This window comes from Malaclemys terrapin, chromosome 3, assembly GCF_027887155.1.
Source record: "Malaclemys terrapin pileata isolate rMalTer1 chromosome 3, rMalTer1.hap1, whole genome shotgun sequence".
Taxonomy (NCBI): Eukaryota; Metazoa; Chordata; order Testudines; family Emydidae; genus Malaclemys; species Malaclemys terrapin.
In genome coordinates, this window is record NC_071507.1 from 83,016,520 (window position 1) to 83,032,881 (window position 16,362).

The window sequence follows — 16,362 nt, forward strand, 5'->3', positions numbered from 1 at the left end:
ATTGGGGAGCTTTTTAAATTTCAGATATCTCTGCAAATTTATCAACTATCATATACAACAGCCCTTGCAGTATTTCCAATGTGGCTAAAACCTGGATACTTTCAAAATTCTGTCAAATCAAAACTATTATGAGATTCTTAGGCCAAAATGTTTCACATCATTTGGATAAACTTCCCCCAAAAAATCTTAAATTCTGGAGTTTTGCTGAACTGAACCTCTGAGCCTTTCGTGGGTTTTCCACCCATCGTTCTTGAAAAGCAAAATGAGGGGTAAAACTTTGCACAGGAATGTAGAGGTGAAATATACGCACAGTAGGTTCAAACCTAAATTTGGAATCGTTGTCCTGGAGAGGAGATGGCATTCTTGGATACATGCTATTAGATGACATACAAACAAAGGATAGCAGATGTTATTTTGGAGCCTGCGGCTCCTTGTATGAACAAGTCATATGCTTTTTAATAATACCTGACTTCTCTCAGAGATTGGACAGATCACATCCAGGCAATGATTAGGTTGAGAAATCAAGCTCTCAGAAGTTGGAAAAACACAAAAGGGTGAAATTTGCCCATGTGCAGAGGAGCCAGCTCAAGGTTTATGCAAAACTGATGTCCCACTTAGGCCAGAAATGTGACTTAATTGGTGTCCAGGCCTTTTGCTAGCCCCTCTGCACAGGGCTGAATCTCTCAAAAAAATCAACTAGCTGGCTTGGGAGGGTCTTTTTAGGGTGCATCTATACTTGGTGTTGCAGGTGTAATTTCTGGCTTGAGGAGACAACTTTGGCTATGGAAGACATTCTGTAACAAACGTGTTGGAGGCAAATTACCACTGTGGGCAATTTGCACGCCTCTCTGCCTGCCTCCCCATGCCCTGGAGGTTTTTCTATGGATGGCAACCTTAAAATCTGGCCAGGACTCTGTAGAAGCCCCAATAACAGAAACTGCCTGGAAGAGGAACTGGATCAGTGGATCCCACTATCTACTCCTGGGTTAGACCTCATCTGCACTGGCCTGCTGCAGACCAGCAGTGGATTAGAGGTTACAGGCTGTTTGAGCTGTTGAACCCTCCAGTCCAGGTAGATTTACCATTAGTAGAGGACTCAGGCTAGATTTAGTTCTGCTATCTGTATTTCATCAATAAATTCTTTATCGTATGGTATAATCAATTTCACCATCAGTAACATTATATTCAAAACTTCATCACAGGAAATAAAAATACCACTGATGGCTGCTAAATGAGCAAAGTAACCTCATATTCTGTATTCGAGGCTTAAAGTGAAGTGGCTAACAGACTTGGCCAAAAAACAAATCTGTTGCTTTGAGCAGGGAGGAAATCAATCATTGGCAGGAGGTTGGTGACACGGTAGAGTCTGGAATGGCATTCCTCATTGGCAAAAAGGAACCACAATGCTGGTCATTCCTCCACTGGGATTCTTGTAAATTCCACACTGTCCGGGATATGAGGATTGGGATTTGCATTAATTTATGGCTGAAAATAAAATGGGTGTATTGCTTTTGATTTGTCTGCAGATTTTTGACAATCTCTCCATTCGTTGTACCAATTTGGGAGCCCTACTTCCAATTCCACAGTGCTGCCTCTGTGGGTCTGTCCCAAGCCATAGGGACACACAAACCAGTCCATAACAGGATGATTCAAACTATTTCACCTTGGTATCAATTCTGCTTCTGCCATTTAGCGTTAAGGACCTGATCTGATTCTCTGTCGCCCTGCACCAGGTGTTCCAGTGCCTAGTGGGTGTAAAATACTACCACATCAGAATGGTGGAAGTGGTTTACACCCATTTGGCACTGTTGTAAATGACTGGACAAGGTGCAGGACAATGGAGAATTGCGCTCATTAAGTTTTGCCTTTCCTCTTTCGAAGGAAATAGCACTGTCCATGCTTGTATGTTGACCTATAATTGTGTTATGAAGTTCTATCATCAGGTAATGACACAGGCATTGCTCGGAGAGTCCTTCAGCATCTCCTTATGTCACTATCTGTGTAGTGCATGACATGACAGGGAAGGGGAACTTAAACAGAGGAAGAATTTACCAGATGAACTCCTCTTTCAAAAAGCTTTGTTTCTTCCAGAAATGTAATTTATGACGCCTCTTTGGAAAAGCGATGGAAAGATAAACCCTCCTGTGCAAAGTTCAGATTTGCAACTAAATCCACTCAGGCTGAAATCCATAAAAAATTCTGACATGCTTGAAACCTGCCTTCCCGAGAGGATGCTGCTTGAAACATAATCCTATTAAATGCAGTGTGGAAAATAAGTTCTCTTTCTCTTACCACACTCACTAAAAGTTCTGTAAGTAAATGCTTCAAAATGAACGCCAAATGATACATGCAATAAACATTTTACGAGCCAGCCAAATGCCTTTTCAGTAGGTTGAACACCTCAAAATGTAGCACAGTATAAGGGACAGCTCTCAGGTTAGCCCATAATTCTCCTCTGTGCCACACTAGCCTGCTGTTAGCTCATTCTTATTATTGTAAATGATTCATGTTTGGGGGAATCGTGGCACTAAAGTTACAGAAGATCTTCTATTTAAAGAGAGAAATCCCACATTTTTAAGATTCCTTTGATACTGTCTTTCGTGTGTCTCACTTGATGGCAAGTGCAGATGCAAGTACTGGGCACTGAGGTTCCCAGTGAGGTGTCTCTCTGGCACTCCTATTGCATGGTGAAGAGAGGAATTTTAACACTGTCAGCCCCCCCAGATGACTGAGCTGATCAATGTTGTTCTTGGGTTCCCTCCAGTGGCTGATTCATGAAGTGCCATAGATGTTGGCTTCAAAGGAAGATGTGTGTGACCAGCCTGCCCTTTAGGATGCTAGATGGGTGATACCACCTGGCTATACTGAGAGGCAGTGGGTAAGACAAGGGGAAATGGTGCCTTAGAATGTAGGGATGTGTGCAAAAAAATCACACTTCACTTGAATTTTTTCCTGAGTCTCTGAGGTCTTTGACATCTACTTCAAAAAGAAATCCTATCAAATATAGCAGAGATAATTAACATAACACATACACATGTGTGTTCCAATCACAGTCCTGTGTTTTTAATTCCTATGCATATTTTAAGGGTACCGTTTTTTATAATGTGTATTATAGTCTATGTACTGTAATAAGAACTGATTGGATAATGTTCATCTAAACATTTGATAAATTGTGACTTTTAAAAAAATGATCAGTATAATTTAATCTCATAATCTCAGCACATGTAATAGGCACATTCTGTCTGGACCAAGACTATGCAGCACCATTAGGGCAACATGGTGTGTCCATCAGAGCAGCATTTCATTAAATAGAACCCTGCAGAGACCATACACCAGCTATACTGCAGTTACTTTGGATTTGTAGTGGCCGCTGGTGTGAATGTGTTTGGAATCTGGCCCAATCTAGACTAATGTACTAAATTTACACTTTAGGAGGCACTGTCTGATTCCTATTTGGTTTCCTGAAACAAATGATTTTTTTGCTTTTGCTCTCAAGATTTTAGTTTTTTTGTGCATTTTAAATAAAAATTACTCTGTGTACTTGGCCGTCTTTAAGTGTCATCTGAGACTTGGATAGCAGGGCTGCTGTTGAGGCGGATTTAAGTCCACTGTTGGAGCTGTCTAGCAAAGCTTTCCAGTGTATCTTCTTTAGCCATGCCTGGCTTTAGCACCATCTTTTTTTTTTTCTTTCAAAAGCACTAAATTCACTTCCAAATCTCAAAAAGGAGAATAGATGTATGCATACAACAATAGGAAATGAGAAATGCAAACAAAGCATAGTTCAGTCTGTATTAAACATATTACAATGGCTTTACTTTAAAAAAGATTCTACTTTTTGAAATTCCCTGTGTTAGAACTTTAATTCCAATCTCAAAGCATTTCTGGTATGTAGGCAACTGAACATTTACATCCAGTATTCAGAAAATATGGCTCAGCTTACACTGGTTACATGCACCTTCCCAATGCTGAGATAGTTCAGTACATGTGCACTGGGTACATTCACTTCTCTTTGCAGATGTGGATTAAGGTCAAATGGGTTGTGAATCCAGAAAAGTGTTGCCTGTCTTTCCTCCTCCCCCATAATATGGACAAACCCACAGATTCTTCTGCTAAGCCTAACCCCCACACTCCCTCTCCATTACTCCCTCCTAGATAGGAGTAGAAAATAAAGAAACTCCTCAAGTGACACACACATCTCACACCAAGATGCAGTTGTCTTTTGTGCTGCAGTCTGTTACTCTGCTTTTGATTCACTGGTCCATCTCCGCAGGGACATAGTGGCCGCCACTTCCCGCAGCTCCAATTGGTTGGCAATGGTGAACCGCGGCCGCTGGGAGCTGTGGGCGCCCATGCCTGTGGACATAGGTGCCGACTTCCCTGCTTTTCAATGGGTTCCCAACTCCCACTCTGCCCCCGGCTCCGCCCCCACTCCACCCCTTCCATGAGGCCCCCCCCCTGCCCTGCCCCCATTCCAACCCCTTCACCAAAGTCCCTGCCCCTATTCCAACTCCTTACCCAAATCCCCACCCCAGCCCTGACTCTTAGCGTTGGAAGGTAGGCAGAGGAGTGGGGACGCGGCGCACTCGGGGGGAGGAGGAGGAGGTGGGGCAGGGGAGCTTGGCTGCCAGTGGGTGCAGAGCACCCACTAATTTTTCCCCATGGGTGCTCCAGCCCTGGAGCACCCACAGAGTCAGCGCCTATCCCTGTGGACGGTCAGTGTAAACAAACTGTCTCGCGGCCCACCAGCAGATTACCCTGACAGGCTGCAGGTTGCCGACCATTGGAGTGGATAGTAGTTAAATGTTCCTGAGTGAACTTTTGGGCAGAGCAATACACTAGAGAATTCCAAGGGTGAACTTCAGTCAATGAAAACAACAAGGAGTCTGGTGGCACCTTAAAGACTAACAGATTTATTTGGGCAAAGCTTATGCCCAAATAAATCTGTTAATCTTTAAGGTACCACTGGACTCCTTGTTGTTTTTGTGGATACAGACTAACACGGCTACCTCCTGATACTTCAGTCAATGTTTTTCTTGCCAGAGGATGCTGTAAAGACCAAGACTATAAGAGAGTCTAAAAAAGAACTAGATACATTCATGGAGGATAGGTCCATCAATGGCTATTAGCCAGGATGGACAGGGATGTGTCACTAGCCTCTGTTTGGCAGATGCTAGGAATGGATAACACGGGATGGATCACTTGATGATTACCTGTTCTCTTCATTCCCTCTGAAGTACCTGGCACTGGCTATTGTTGGAAGACAGGATACTGGGATAGATGGACCTTTGGTCTGACCCAGTATGGCTGTTCTTATGTTCTTTGTGGCCCTAACAATGATTCTCTGATGCAGTGTCTGCTATCTTGAATCTTCATCAGCTGATAAAATACCAACTCATCATCTCTGAAAACTAAACTTAAGTAAATAAACTGACTTCAGACAATTTTTTTTTAAGTTTAAGGTTTGCAAAAAAATAAATCTATTATCTAAATGCTGATTAAAATTTCAGGCTGCTAATTGCACCCATGGCACTAAGAATCTTACCATAGTGATTCTGTGCCAATGAGTGGTGCTGTGTTACCTATTCTTCTCTGAAGCATATTTATTATTTGGGGCTGTGATGTCAGGAAACTCAGACCAATATCAAGTGACTAGCTGGCCACATCACACAAAACACCATATCAATTGACATGGTTAATGGATACTCTTGACAGCAAGGCCAAGGAATGAATGGGCATGGAGATTCCACTAGCCTCTCTTCCTAGACGTGGCCTTTCTGGCCTTGGCTACGTTGAGAATTTGCCCCCATTTCAGCCATTACTGACCTTGTAGCCAACTAGGATTGTTTGCTGATCTGTAATCTACACAAATATTTCTAATTTTTTGCTGCATTTTCAGTTATCTTTCCTTGTCTTTAGTACCTATTATGTCACGTAATGTTAGTATATAACAGATTGCAAGCTTTTCCTAAACTTTTTCTTTTTTGGAGCCAATAATCAGTGTCAGTATGTAGAAGGTGCTTTCAGTCCTGCAAGTGAAATGAAAGGGGTGAGTACTGGTCAGGAACTAGAGCTAGTCAGAGAAACTTTGATGGAACCAAATTCCATTAGAATAGGATATTCTGTTGAAAACTAAACATTTTGCAAAATTGGGTCAATGTTGATAGAATTTCATTTTGAGCCCCCTCCCCTTAAAAAAAGAAAAAAGTTCTGACAATATTGCAAATCCTATTTTGACATGATAGTCAAAAATGTTTTTTGTTTTGTTTTGAAACTACTTGTCACTTCAAAACATTTTTATTTCATATATTATAATACAAAATCAAAAAGGATTTGATTGACCTGAAACAAATTTTTGCAGAGTTTTCCTATACAGAGAATTTCCAAACTTTCAGTTTTTGTTCCTAATCAGAAAAAAAAACAGATTCTGAAATCCCTAGATCCTTCATGAAACACAATTTCCATCCTCCACATAGCCCTGTCAAGAACATATGAAGCAGTTCAGATGAAAATCGACACTCCTGAACCAAATTCAAACCTTCATTTGCAATCTAAAAATAGTTTTCTTGACTCCTAAGTTGGTTATAAATTTTCAGGCCCCTCTTCACTTCCTGGTCTTGAGCATGACAGAAAGGTGAAGTACCAAAATATCATGAAAACAGTTGCTCTTGTGGTAACTCTGGCCTGGCCAAAATACCGGAAACACTAGCAAACTCCTGAGCAAGCGAGAGCCTGAAGAGATTTCTAGACTGATTTCCAAACCAATGAGGTTCAGATAAGCTTTGGATAAGTATCTACATTTTTGGATGTTCCTCCAAAATGAACAAAACCTCCAAAGCTTTGGAGGTTTGCCCACGGTTAAAAAGGACACATTAGTGCTATGACTCCTTGGACTACCCCTCAGGACAGGGAATGAATGGAGGCAGCAAAATGGGCTGGAGGGCCTTTCATAAATGTATCTTTCTATGTATGTTTTTTTTCTTCCTATAAACCACCCCTCCCCCCCCCCTTCAGTTTTAAAACACTCCCAGGGTGCAGTCAACCTGACATCAACATTATTCACTTCACATTAAATGGGACTGTGTTTGTTGGCTCTGTGCATAAAAATGACTTCTAACACACAATCAGTTCCTCTGACCTTTTAATAATAACCTTGTTGTTGGTTTTTTTACAATGAGAAGTGTCTTGAAAGTTTATTGTAGGAAAGCATTGTTGAGAGTTTTATTTTCGGAACTGATGTACCCTTTGTTGCATCAATGCCCATTTGCTCTAACAATGCTGTTAGAATCTGGAGCCACTTATAGTTTTATTTATGGTCTTGGTTTTGAGTCACAATTAAAGTAACTTTTCCAAATGTTTGGGTTTTGTAGGCGCCATCCAAATGGGTCCCTAACTTGGAAAGCTTTGATTGTGTTTAGCTTCCCTCTACTCAACTACCTTAGTGGTCCATCTTATATTGGTGAGTGTTGTGGAACCTATCCAGGACATTAAATGCTATTGAATACTCACAAAGCATGTGCCTAGGGAGAAAAAGAAAACAATTGTTCCTTGAAATATTCAGCATCTGATGAAAGAAACTTTTGACAGGCTGAGGTGTACATTTCAGTAAGAGATTTCTCCAGATGCAAAAAACAATTTTCTTTTCTAGTAGGATCTAAGATTGATATTCAATTGAAAGACAAACATGATTCTGCATGTCTTTTGGGCATAAAATTAAATATTTGTGGTACATTAGGAACAATGCAAATGTTTTCAAATAAGAAACACTTGCATCCTATTAATACACACACACACACACACACACACAACTCCAGCTGAGGTAGAAGCTGCAGTGATAGTTCTAAAAACATAGTGTTAAAGATGCCCCATGTTTTCAGTTCAGGATCAGTGCAGTAATCTAAGTGTCTCTTAAACTAGAGAAAGATGGAGTGTACATTAAGCTTTGTATTTCAACACAAAAGTACCTAGATCCATAATATGTGACTGCCCTTATTGGAATCATGCCACCTAGTTCTGTTCTCTCATCTACCAATATATTTCAGTAAGGAGATGGATATAGATATGAGATTTGTGATGCTAAATAAATTATTATATGCTATAACAAAAGTAATACACCATGAAAATATTCTAGTAATATACTGCAAGAGTTTGCAGAATCCCATCTGTCATTCCATAGAAGTGTTTCCAGAACAAAGTTATTTAGTTCTTTTTAGAAGGTGAGGACTTTGTATAGTGGTGTTTGACAGAGGGAGGGGGAACTAAATTGGTTACAGACCCTTCACATTGAACAGTTTCTTATCTAGATGTCCCCTAAAATAGTGTACTTATGAAATAGCTCCCACCCCAGCTTCCCAAAATGAAAAGTGTTCTGTTGCCAATGTTTGTTCATAAAAATCTCCCCCCAGCCCAATGGCTCAGCTAGTAGTTGACAGTGTTTTAATAGGATAGATATTTCCCCCCCTTTATTCATACTCGGCTGGCATTGCAACATGATGTTTCACAGGAGACGAGTTCAGGAGAAACCTTGGCAAAGGCAGTCTTAGAACGAGAACAGGCCAAGAGCTCTGCAAGATTGAAATAATTTTAAGGACCAGATTATAACTTTGGATGCAGTGGTGAAGTCTTTGACTCCTGTGCACATCAGAAATCAGTTTGGCTGCTAGTGTCAAGGCATTAGGAAGCCACATAGTTACACAATGACTAGAGGCCAGCTGTGGCTCAGCACTGGAGCCACAAATGAGGTTGGTTACCAGGGACTGGAGAACCCACTGTAGTTATGAGTTGTGTGAAACCTTTTGAACTTTTCCCTTTGGGGTTTTGTGAAACTTCAAGTTTTGCAAAATCATTTTTTCCATTTAATTTAAGCCCTGGGCTTTTTATTTCCCCAAGGGAATTTTAATTGAAGAATGTATTCCTAATTAAATGAAAGCAGACAATAGACTCTTGTTTGAAAGCAATATTTGCTCTGCTTCTAGGGCTACCAGGGAAATAAGTTAAAACTAAAACCCCAGAATTCCTATTTTGCCAGATCCAAACATAAAAATTGACCCTCAACATTGTCAAGTTCTCCTCTAAATCTAAAGCCTTAGAGCTGCTAAATAAGAGAGAGTGAGTTTTCTGATCCATGGAGCCACATTTTTAAAACTGGCCACTGATTCTGCATGCTCTGATTTTGGCCTAAAACACCTGAGGCTTAATTATCAGAAGTACTGAGCGCACTCAGTTCCTGCTGAGTTCAATCTGAATTGTTGGTACTCAGCTCTTGTGAAACTCAGCACAATGGTGTGTCAAGTTACATACCTACAATCTGTGGCCACTTTTGAAAATGTTGGCCTCTGTTAGTTACTCCCCCAGCCGTGATATTGGTGGGCAGCTTTCATTTGCCACATGGAAAAGAGATGGGTGTTCTATATACAGGGGAAGATAATCTAGCATTGTAGAATGATGCAGCAGGTTAAAAAACACACACACACTTCCCTTCCTTTCACTCCCAAATACCCCAGGTTCGGTTCACACACAACACCTATTGACATTTCTGAGAAGTGCTCAAGATGAAAATGCATCCTTTTGTGTCAGTACCTCAGGGAAGTCAATATCTCTAATGTATTAAGAAATAAGGAGTGAAGAGTACATAACTGGAGAAAAATAACTATCATATTGATACACTCTGTGAACTACAAGTCAAATGACTGTAAGGAAGAGTACAGAATGATTTAGTATTGAGCTAACTGTTGCTGTGATATTTCACTTTCCATTTTAATAAGAAATGTCTCCAAATATTTTGTAGGAATAACACCCCCCACCCCACGTGGTACCAAAACTCAAGACCCAAGGTTTATTTTTATGGGAAATTTTTACAAGATTAACATTTTCTGTTTGCAGACTATGTGCATCCAGGCGTTTATTACCTACTTTATGAATTAAAGGTTTCTAATGTAAACAGCGACACGTTTGATGAGCCAGCTCTGTGAGAGCACATCCACAGGGAGTGCTGTGAAGAACTGGCTTAGGTTCACTGCCTACAGGAGTTAGCACTTATGCATCTATACCAGAGCTGGTTGCCACCAGTGAGAAGCCCAATGTAGATCAAACCTAACCATCAAGTTTCCAACTTCAATACCCCTCTGGAAGCACAAGTTCAAATTCCTTCAGAATTGACTTAGCTTTTCATCCTTCCAAGGTATATAAATTGAGTGCCATATAGTTTATTTGGGGGAGGGAGGTCTTTCAGGTGAAACCAAAGTTATATTTGCCTTGTATGGACATATTACATTTTTATAAGACAGTGGTTTACCCCAGTCTCCTTGGCCAAACTTTCACTTCTTCCACTTCAGTAGAGCTACTATCCATCTCCCCAGAGATGGTTGCATTTCAGTGGCAGTGTATATGTATCTAGTGGTCAAATGCTTTGGGATGAAAGGTGTTATATAACAGAAGTTGCTGTTACATGGAACAACTAAGATTGACAGCCTAATTCACAATCATTTAAAATGTTTATAATGGGCCAAGGAAAGAAAACAAAGTATTGGTTTCTGTAAATCTTGTTCATGTAACCAACCAACTCAAATTCTAACGTGCTTTTGAAATCAAACTTGGAATTCAGTGCCAAAAATCACCTTGTGCTATTTTTTCCCCCCAAAATCCTCTCACCATGAGAGGACAGTTTAAAAACTAGTCTAAGTGGTGTTATGGTACTCCACTTGATTTCATGTGTTCTGTGCTTGCAAAAGTGGAGTGAGCTTTGTGGTTTCAGTTAGCAGTTGTTAATCTACACATAATTTTCAATAAATTAGACAGGGAGACCAGACAACTTGTGAGGAATGTCATGTATGAGCAACACCCCCAAGCCTCTGAAAATATCACACTGTAACATTTACCTATCTTATAGAAACATTCATTGTCTGAAAGTCTAAGATAAAAAATTAGAATACATCTCCCTTTGCAAACCTCCAAACTGAATATCCTTTACCAAAACACTTAACTGCCTGAAAATGGGTAGCTGCCCTTTATGTTTATTCAAGCACACATTTAAAAACACAGTTAATGAATATATTTTTATTTCTACAGATTGCATTAATTATAGTTTTGCAAACACTACAACCTCTACAAGAAGATTGAACTGAGCTATTAGCTGCAAACCTCACGTCTTGGCTAGAGAAGTGATTATGGCTTATTTAGCAATCCTAATGAATTGGCTCACCCATCCTTATACATAGTCCCATGTTTAGCATCAGGGGCCCCAGAATAGCTAAGGAGGGCTGTTTCATGGGGCTTTATAATTAAAAAAATAAATGGTCAACCTAAGATGATCCACATATTTCTAAATGCAGCCTTCAGTGCAACGTTAGTCCACTGCAGCATAATAAAGGCAATAATATTAAAGCTCTGTGGAGACCCACAAGTAAATTTCCATTTAACTGCAATAGCTAATCTTGTTCCTTGGAAAATGCAAATGGTATATTTTATGGAGTATTAGCCATGGGTTCTGTGTTGTACAATACACACAAATAAAGGTTTCTAATGTACAAACTGAAGAATTTTCAATCTAAAATAGATGCAAGAAGGAGAGGTTTTATCCCCCCCCCCCCCCATCACCATCACTTTATCTTGTCTCAGGGAGGCTCAGAAAAGCGTTTCAGCAGCAGCAAAGTTACCTAGCACATTACAAGCAAAGGGGAAGGAATTTGTCTTGCAACAATTCAACCTGTATGCCTACCTGATCTGTGGCTAAACACGAGCGCTGAATTCTCTTGCTACTGACCTACTCAATCACTCGCACACTTTGCCCTTCGAAATCATCCACTATCAGGTTTCTTATTTAGTTTCTCCAGCTTGCGTCTCTCTCTAACCAGTGCTCGTTTTACAGGCAAGGTGAACAGCAATGCAGTGCTGTTTTTATTTAAAGTCAGCTTCCCTGATCTCTGACAGGAGGGACTGTCAGCTGGAAAAGGGTGGAGGGGAGGGGTCTCCTTTTCTCTCTCCACCGAGTTACAGAAATATACAGCAATCCATCAGTCCTTGTCTACATAGGACAGGCTGAGAAGGTTTGATCTCAGGGACTAGAACAGGTTAGAACCTACATGGGCAGAGTCACCTCGAGCCACCCCCTAAGACCTGTACACTTCATTCAACCTCCGCATTAGCCTGACCTAAGAGGGGAGAGAAGAGAAGAGATCAGGTCCAGGATTTGTTGTTTTCGGGGTGCGCCCTACGCGCCCCCAAACTGTTCACACTCGCTCCCGGCGCTGGCCGCAAATAGCGAGCTCCGAGGGTTGTGCTTGTTTGGTAAGCCCTCCTCATGGGAGGAGAGGGGAGCCGCCTGCCTTACCGTGAGCGCGGAGAACTTCTGAGCCGGCACCACGAGGAGCAGCTCGGGGAGCAGCAGCAGCAGGAGCCGCATCCTGATCCGAGGCCGGGACAGCCGCAAAGTCGCTGCTGGCGGGGGAGGAGGGGGACTTTCCTTGGGCTCTGGCTGCTTTTCAGTCTCTCCTGCGGGGAGGTCCCTTTGCCCAGGGCTTCTTTCCCCACCCCCTGAAGTGAGGGGTTGGGGGACAGCGCGCTCCCTCCCCTCCCCTCGCCGGCTGCTCGAGCGCTTCCCACCTCCGGCCGGGGAGCTGCCTCCCCAGCCTTGGGGCGGGTTCCCCTGCGATCGCGCAACGCGCTGCGGGGAAGCTTCGCCTGCTGCTCCGGGGTCGGGGCGTGGCGCTTCTCGGCTTCCCTGGAGCGGATCAGATGCTACCCCGCGTCTCTGCTGCGCTTGGCCGCCTCCCCGCCTTGGCACCGGAGGGTCGCCGGCCGCAGCCACGGGGCAATGAAAAGGAAGGAGAAAACGGGCAACAAGCCTGCCCCCTTCCTATGTGTCTTCCCCAGGGCAGCACCCGGGCAGCACCGCTCGCACGTGCCCTCTCGCGCTGCAACAGCTGGCGGGGTTGGAGCTGCTGGACACAGCCCGGGAGCTGCTGCTGATGATGTCGTGTGAACCGCCCCAAATATTTTATTTCCCTTTACTCTGCTTTTTGCCTTTCACTTCTCCCTCACCCAGCCTCCAGCTTCTCCTCCCAGACTCACTGATCCTTCGCTGATTGATTGATTGACCCAGCCAGTTTAGCTCCAGGGGACACAGACACATACACCAATCATCTTCGTGGCCACCAGAGCCCTTAAAAATAAGGTTTAAGGGGGAAATGAGAGGGTAGGGGGAAGAAACACGTAGCTTTTATTATTTCTGGTCCACGTTCAGCGCTGAGGTTTGCAGCAGTTTCTTGGAGACTGTGCAACACGTGCAGATAGGCGAGCTTGTGTGTATTGGTTCATACTCACTAATGAGTGCGACGCAGAGGAGTAAGGTGAGCACAGGGTAGTTTCCTCCTGGGTATTGTCTGCTGCCCAGTTTACTGAGTTCAGGCCTATTTTGTTGTTGCATCCTGACGCTGGAAAGCATCGTTTTCAGTACAACATTGCTGAAATATTTCAGCCTTGGCTTGTAACGGGGGCACGAATCTGGCTGGCTCACACAAACACCAAGCTTTACTATTTTCGAGCACAATGAGGCAACTGCCTGTCATTTTACTTGAAAGGCCTTATACCATAGAGGGGAAGAAAGTATGTGGCCAAAACATTTCTTGCATGGATTTTGGTATGTGTTTTTGGGGAAAATACAGTATAACTGTTTGGTGATCAGCCTGTATTTAATAAATACCTGATGATTAAATTAAAATAACAGAGCGTTAGCTTTGCATTCTTGTAGGTTATCTTTTGGGAACCGCATAAAGGAATGTTGTTTATTATCTCCTACTAAAACCAACAGAGGATTCCTTACTGAGGATTGGGTACAAGAAACTGTTCCACACCATCTTTCTTTTTCATGGAGTGATCCCATAGCAAGCAGTGGTTCTCAGAGCTGTACAGCTGCAGATATCTCCATGGTCCGGACACTCATTGAAACAATAAGCCATTTATAATGATTGCTGACATTATGTTAGCATCTGGAGTCTCCATATTCTAAGCACTGTACACGCATATTATACACAAAAGAACTACCTTAAAATAGCACTAATAAGGTTGCAAAATCAGGCACTCAAACATTATGAAATGCCAGAATTAAGAATGCCTGTGCAAATTTAATTCTGTCCCTTTGTGCATCAGTATTATTATAATCTTTAGTTGTATTTTCACATTCTATTTTTTCCCTCAGAACACTGCCTCATTCAGTGCACAGGACAGGTGGTGCTTAATTAATGAGCAGCTATTCAATGTTTTGTTTTCTCCCCATTGTTCAGGGTGTGGCCCTGAGCCTTATTTACTGCACAATATTCAAACCTTGCTCTGCAGACAGAATTAGTAATATCCTCAGGGGTTTTTCTGTAGTGGTGATCACTCTAGTAATATCTCTGAGTGCTTCACAAACAAATTTATTTTCGCAGCTCCCCTGTGAGATGAGTGTGTATTATTGTCCCCATTTAAAGAGAGGGAATGGGGGCATAGAAAGATAGTAGTAAAAAGTATCCATGAATTTTTGGTGCCCAATATAAAACACTAAGGAGCTGATTTTTCACAGTAATTACCATTTCATATGTTCGAAGCACAGCTCCCACTGACTTCAGTTGCAGCTGTGAGTATTCAGCACTTCTGCACATTAGGTCTCAGAGTCCCAAGTCAGGCCCATACAACTACTGACTATCTGTGAAAAATGTGGTTTAAGCAACTTGCCCAGCATCACAGAGGAATTCTGTGACAAAGGCAGGGATAGATTCCTGTTCTTTAGGGCAGCCTTCATCTGCCTTAACCTTGAGTCCCGCCTTAACTTGAGACCCTCCTTTCCCTTCCTGTAGTTTCCTGCTTTATTCACTACACACCTTCCCGCTTCTGCAACAAATGAGACAGAAGTTCTACAGACAACAGCCTTTTTTTACTACGCAGCCCTTATTTATCCTCAGAGCAGGTTCATCCCATGGACTAAATGAGGCAGGGCTGTGTGGAAAAGAGCCCCATCATCTCAGGCATTGGCACTCTTACAGCAGGATTATCTGGCTATTTGGACTCTCTCCTCAGACCCTACGCTACCAGCACTCCCAGCTATCTTCGAGACACCACCGACTTCCTGAGGAAACTACAATGCATTGGTGTTCTTCCTGAAAACACCATCCTGGCCACCATGGATGTAGAAGCACTTTACACCAATATTTTACATGAGGATGGACTACAAGCTGTCAGGAACAGTATCCCTGATGAGGCCACAGCACACCTGGTGGCTGAGCTTTGTGACTTTGTCCTCACCCACAACCACTTCAGATTTGGGGACAACTTATACCTTCAAGTCAGTGGTACTGCTATGGGTACCCGCATGGCCCCACAGTATGCCAACATTTTTATGGCTGACTTAGAACAACGCTTCCTCAGCTCTCGTCCCCTAGTGCCCCTCCTCTACTTGCGCTACACTGATGACATCTTCATCATATGGACCCACGGAAAGGAGGCCCTTGAAGAATTCCACCTGGACTTCAACAATTTCCACCCCACCATCAACCTCAACCTGGACCAGTCCACACAAGAGATCCACTTCCTGGACACTACAGTGCAAATAAGTGATGGTCACATAAACACCACCCTATACCGGAAACCTACTGACCGCTATACGTACCTACATGCCTCCAGCTTCCATCCAAGACGCATCACACGATCCATTGTCTACAGCCAAGCTCTAAGATACAACCGAATTTGCTCCAACCCCTCAGACAGAGACAAACACCTACAAGATCTTTACCAAGCATTCGTAAAACTACAATACCCACTTGGGGAAGTGAGGAAACAGATTGACAGAGCAAGACGGGTACCCAAAAATCACCTAATACAGGACAGGCTCAACAAGGACAATAACAGAACACCACTGGCCATCACATACAGCACCCAGCTAAAACCTCTCCAGCGCATTATCCACGATCTACAACCTATCCTGGAAAATGATCCTTCACTCTCACAGACCTTGGGAAGCAGGCCAGTCCTCGCTTACAGACAACCCCCCAACCTGAAGCAAATACTCACCAGCAACTACACACCACACCACAGAAACACCAACCCAGGAACCAATCCCTGTAGCAAACCTCGTTGCCTGCTCTGTCTCCATATCTACTCTGGCGACACCATCAGAGGACCCAACCACATCAGCCACACCATCAAGGGCTGATTCACCTGCACATCCACTAATGTTATATATGCCATCATGTGCCAGCAATGCCACTCTGCCATGTACATTGGCCAAACCGGACAGTCCCTCCGCAAAAGAATAAATGGACACAAATCGGACATCAGGAATGGTAACATACATAAGCCAGTAAGTGAACACTTCAATCTTCCTAGTCATTTTAT

At 42.8% G+C, this 16,362-nt stretch overlaps 1 protein-coding gene across 2 annotated transcripts in view; it reads right to left on the reverse strand.

Moving 5' to 3' along the window:
* Positions 1-12,968, reverse strand: part of SMOC2 (SPARC related modular calcium binding 2) — a 176,151-nt gene extending 163,183 nt beyond the window's left edge. Inside the window, exon 1 of one of the 2 annotated variants that reach the window (XM_054023593.1) lies at positions 12,326-12,968. In XM_054023593.1, the coding sequence (XP_053879568.1) occupies positions 12,326-12,397 (72 nt within the window). In that variant the 5' untranslated portion in view covers positions 12,398-12,968. The remainder of the gene's footprint in view (positions 1-12,325) is intronic. The other variant, XM_054023594.1, reaches the window with a different exon arrangement.
* Between the last annotated feature and the right edge of the window lie 3,394 nt (positions 12,969-16,362).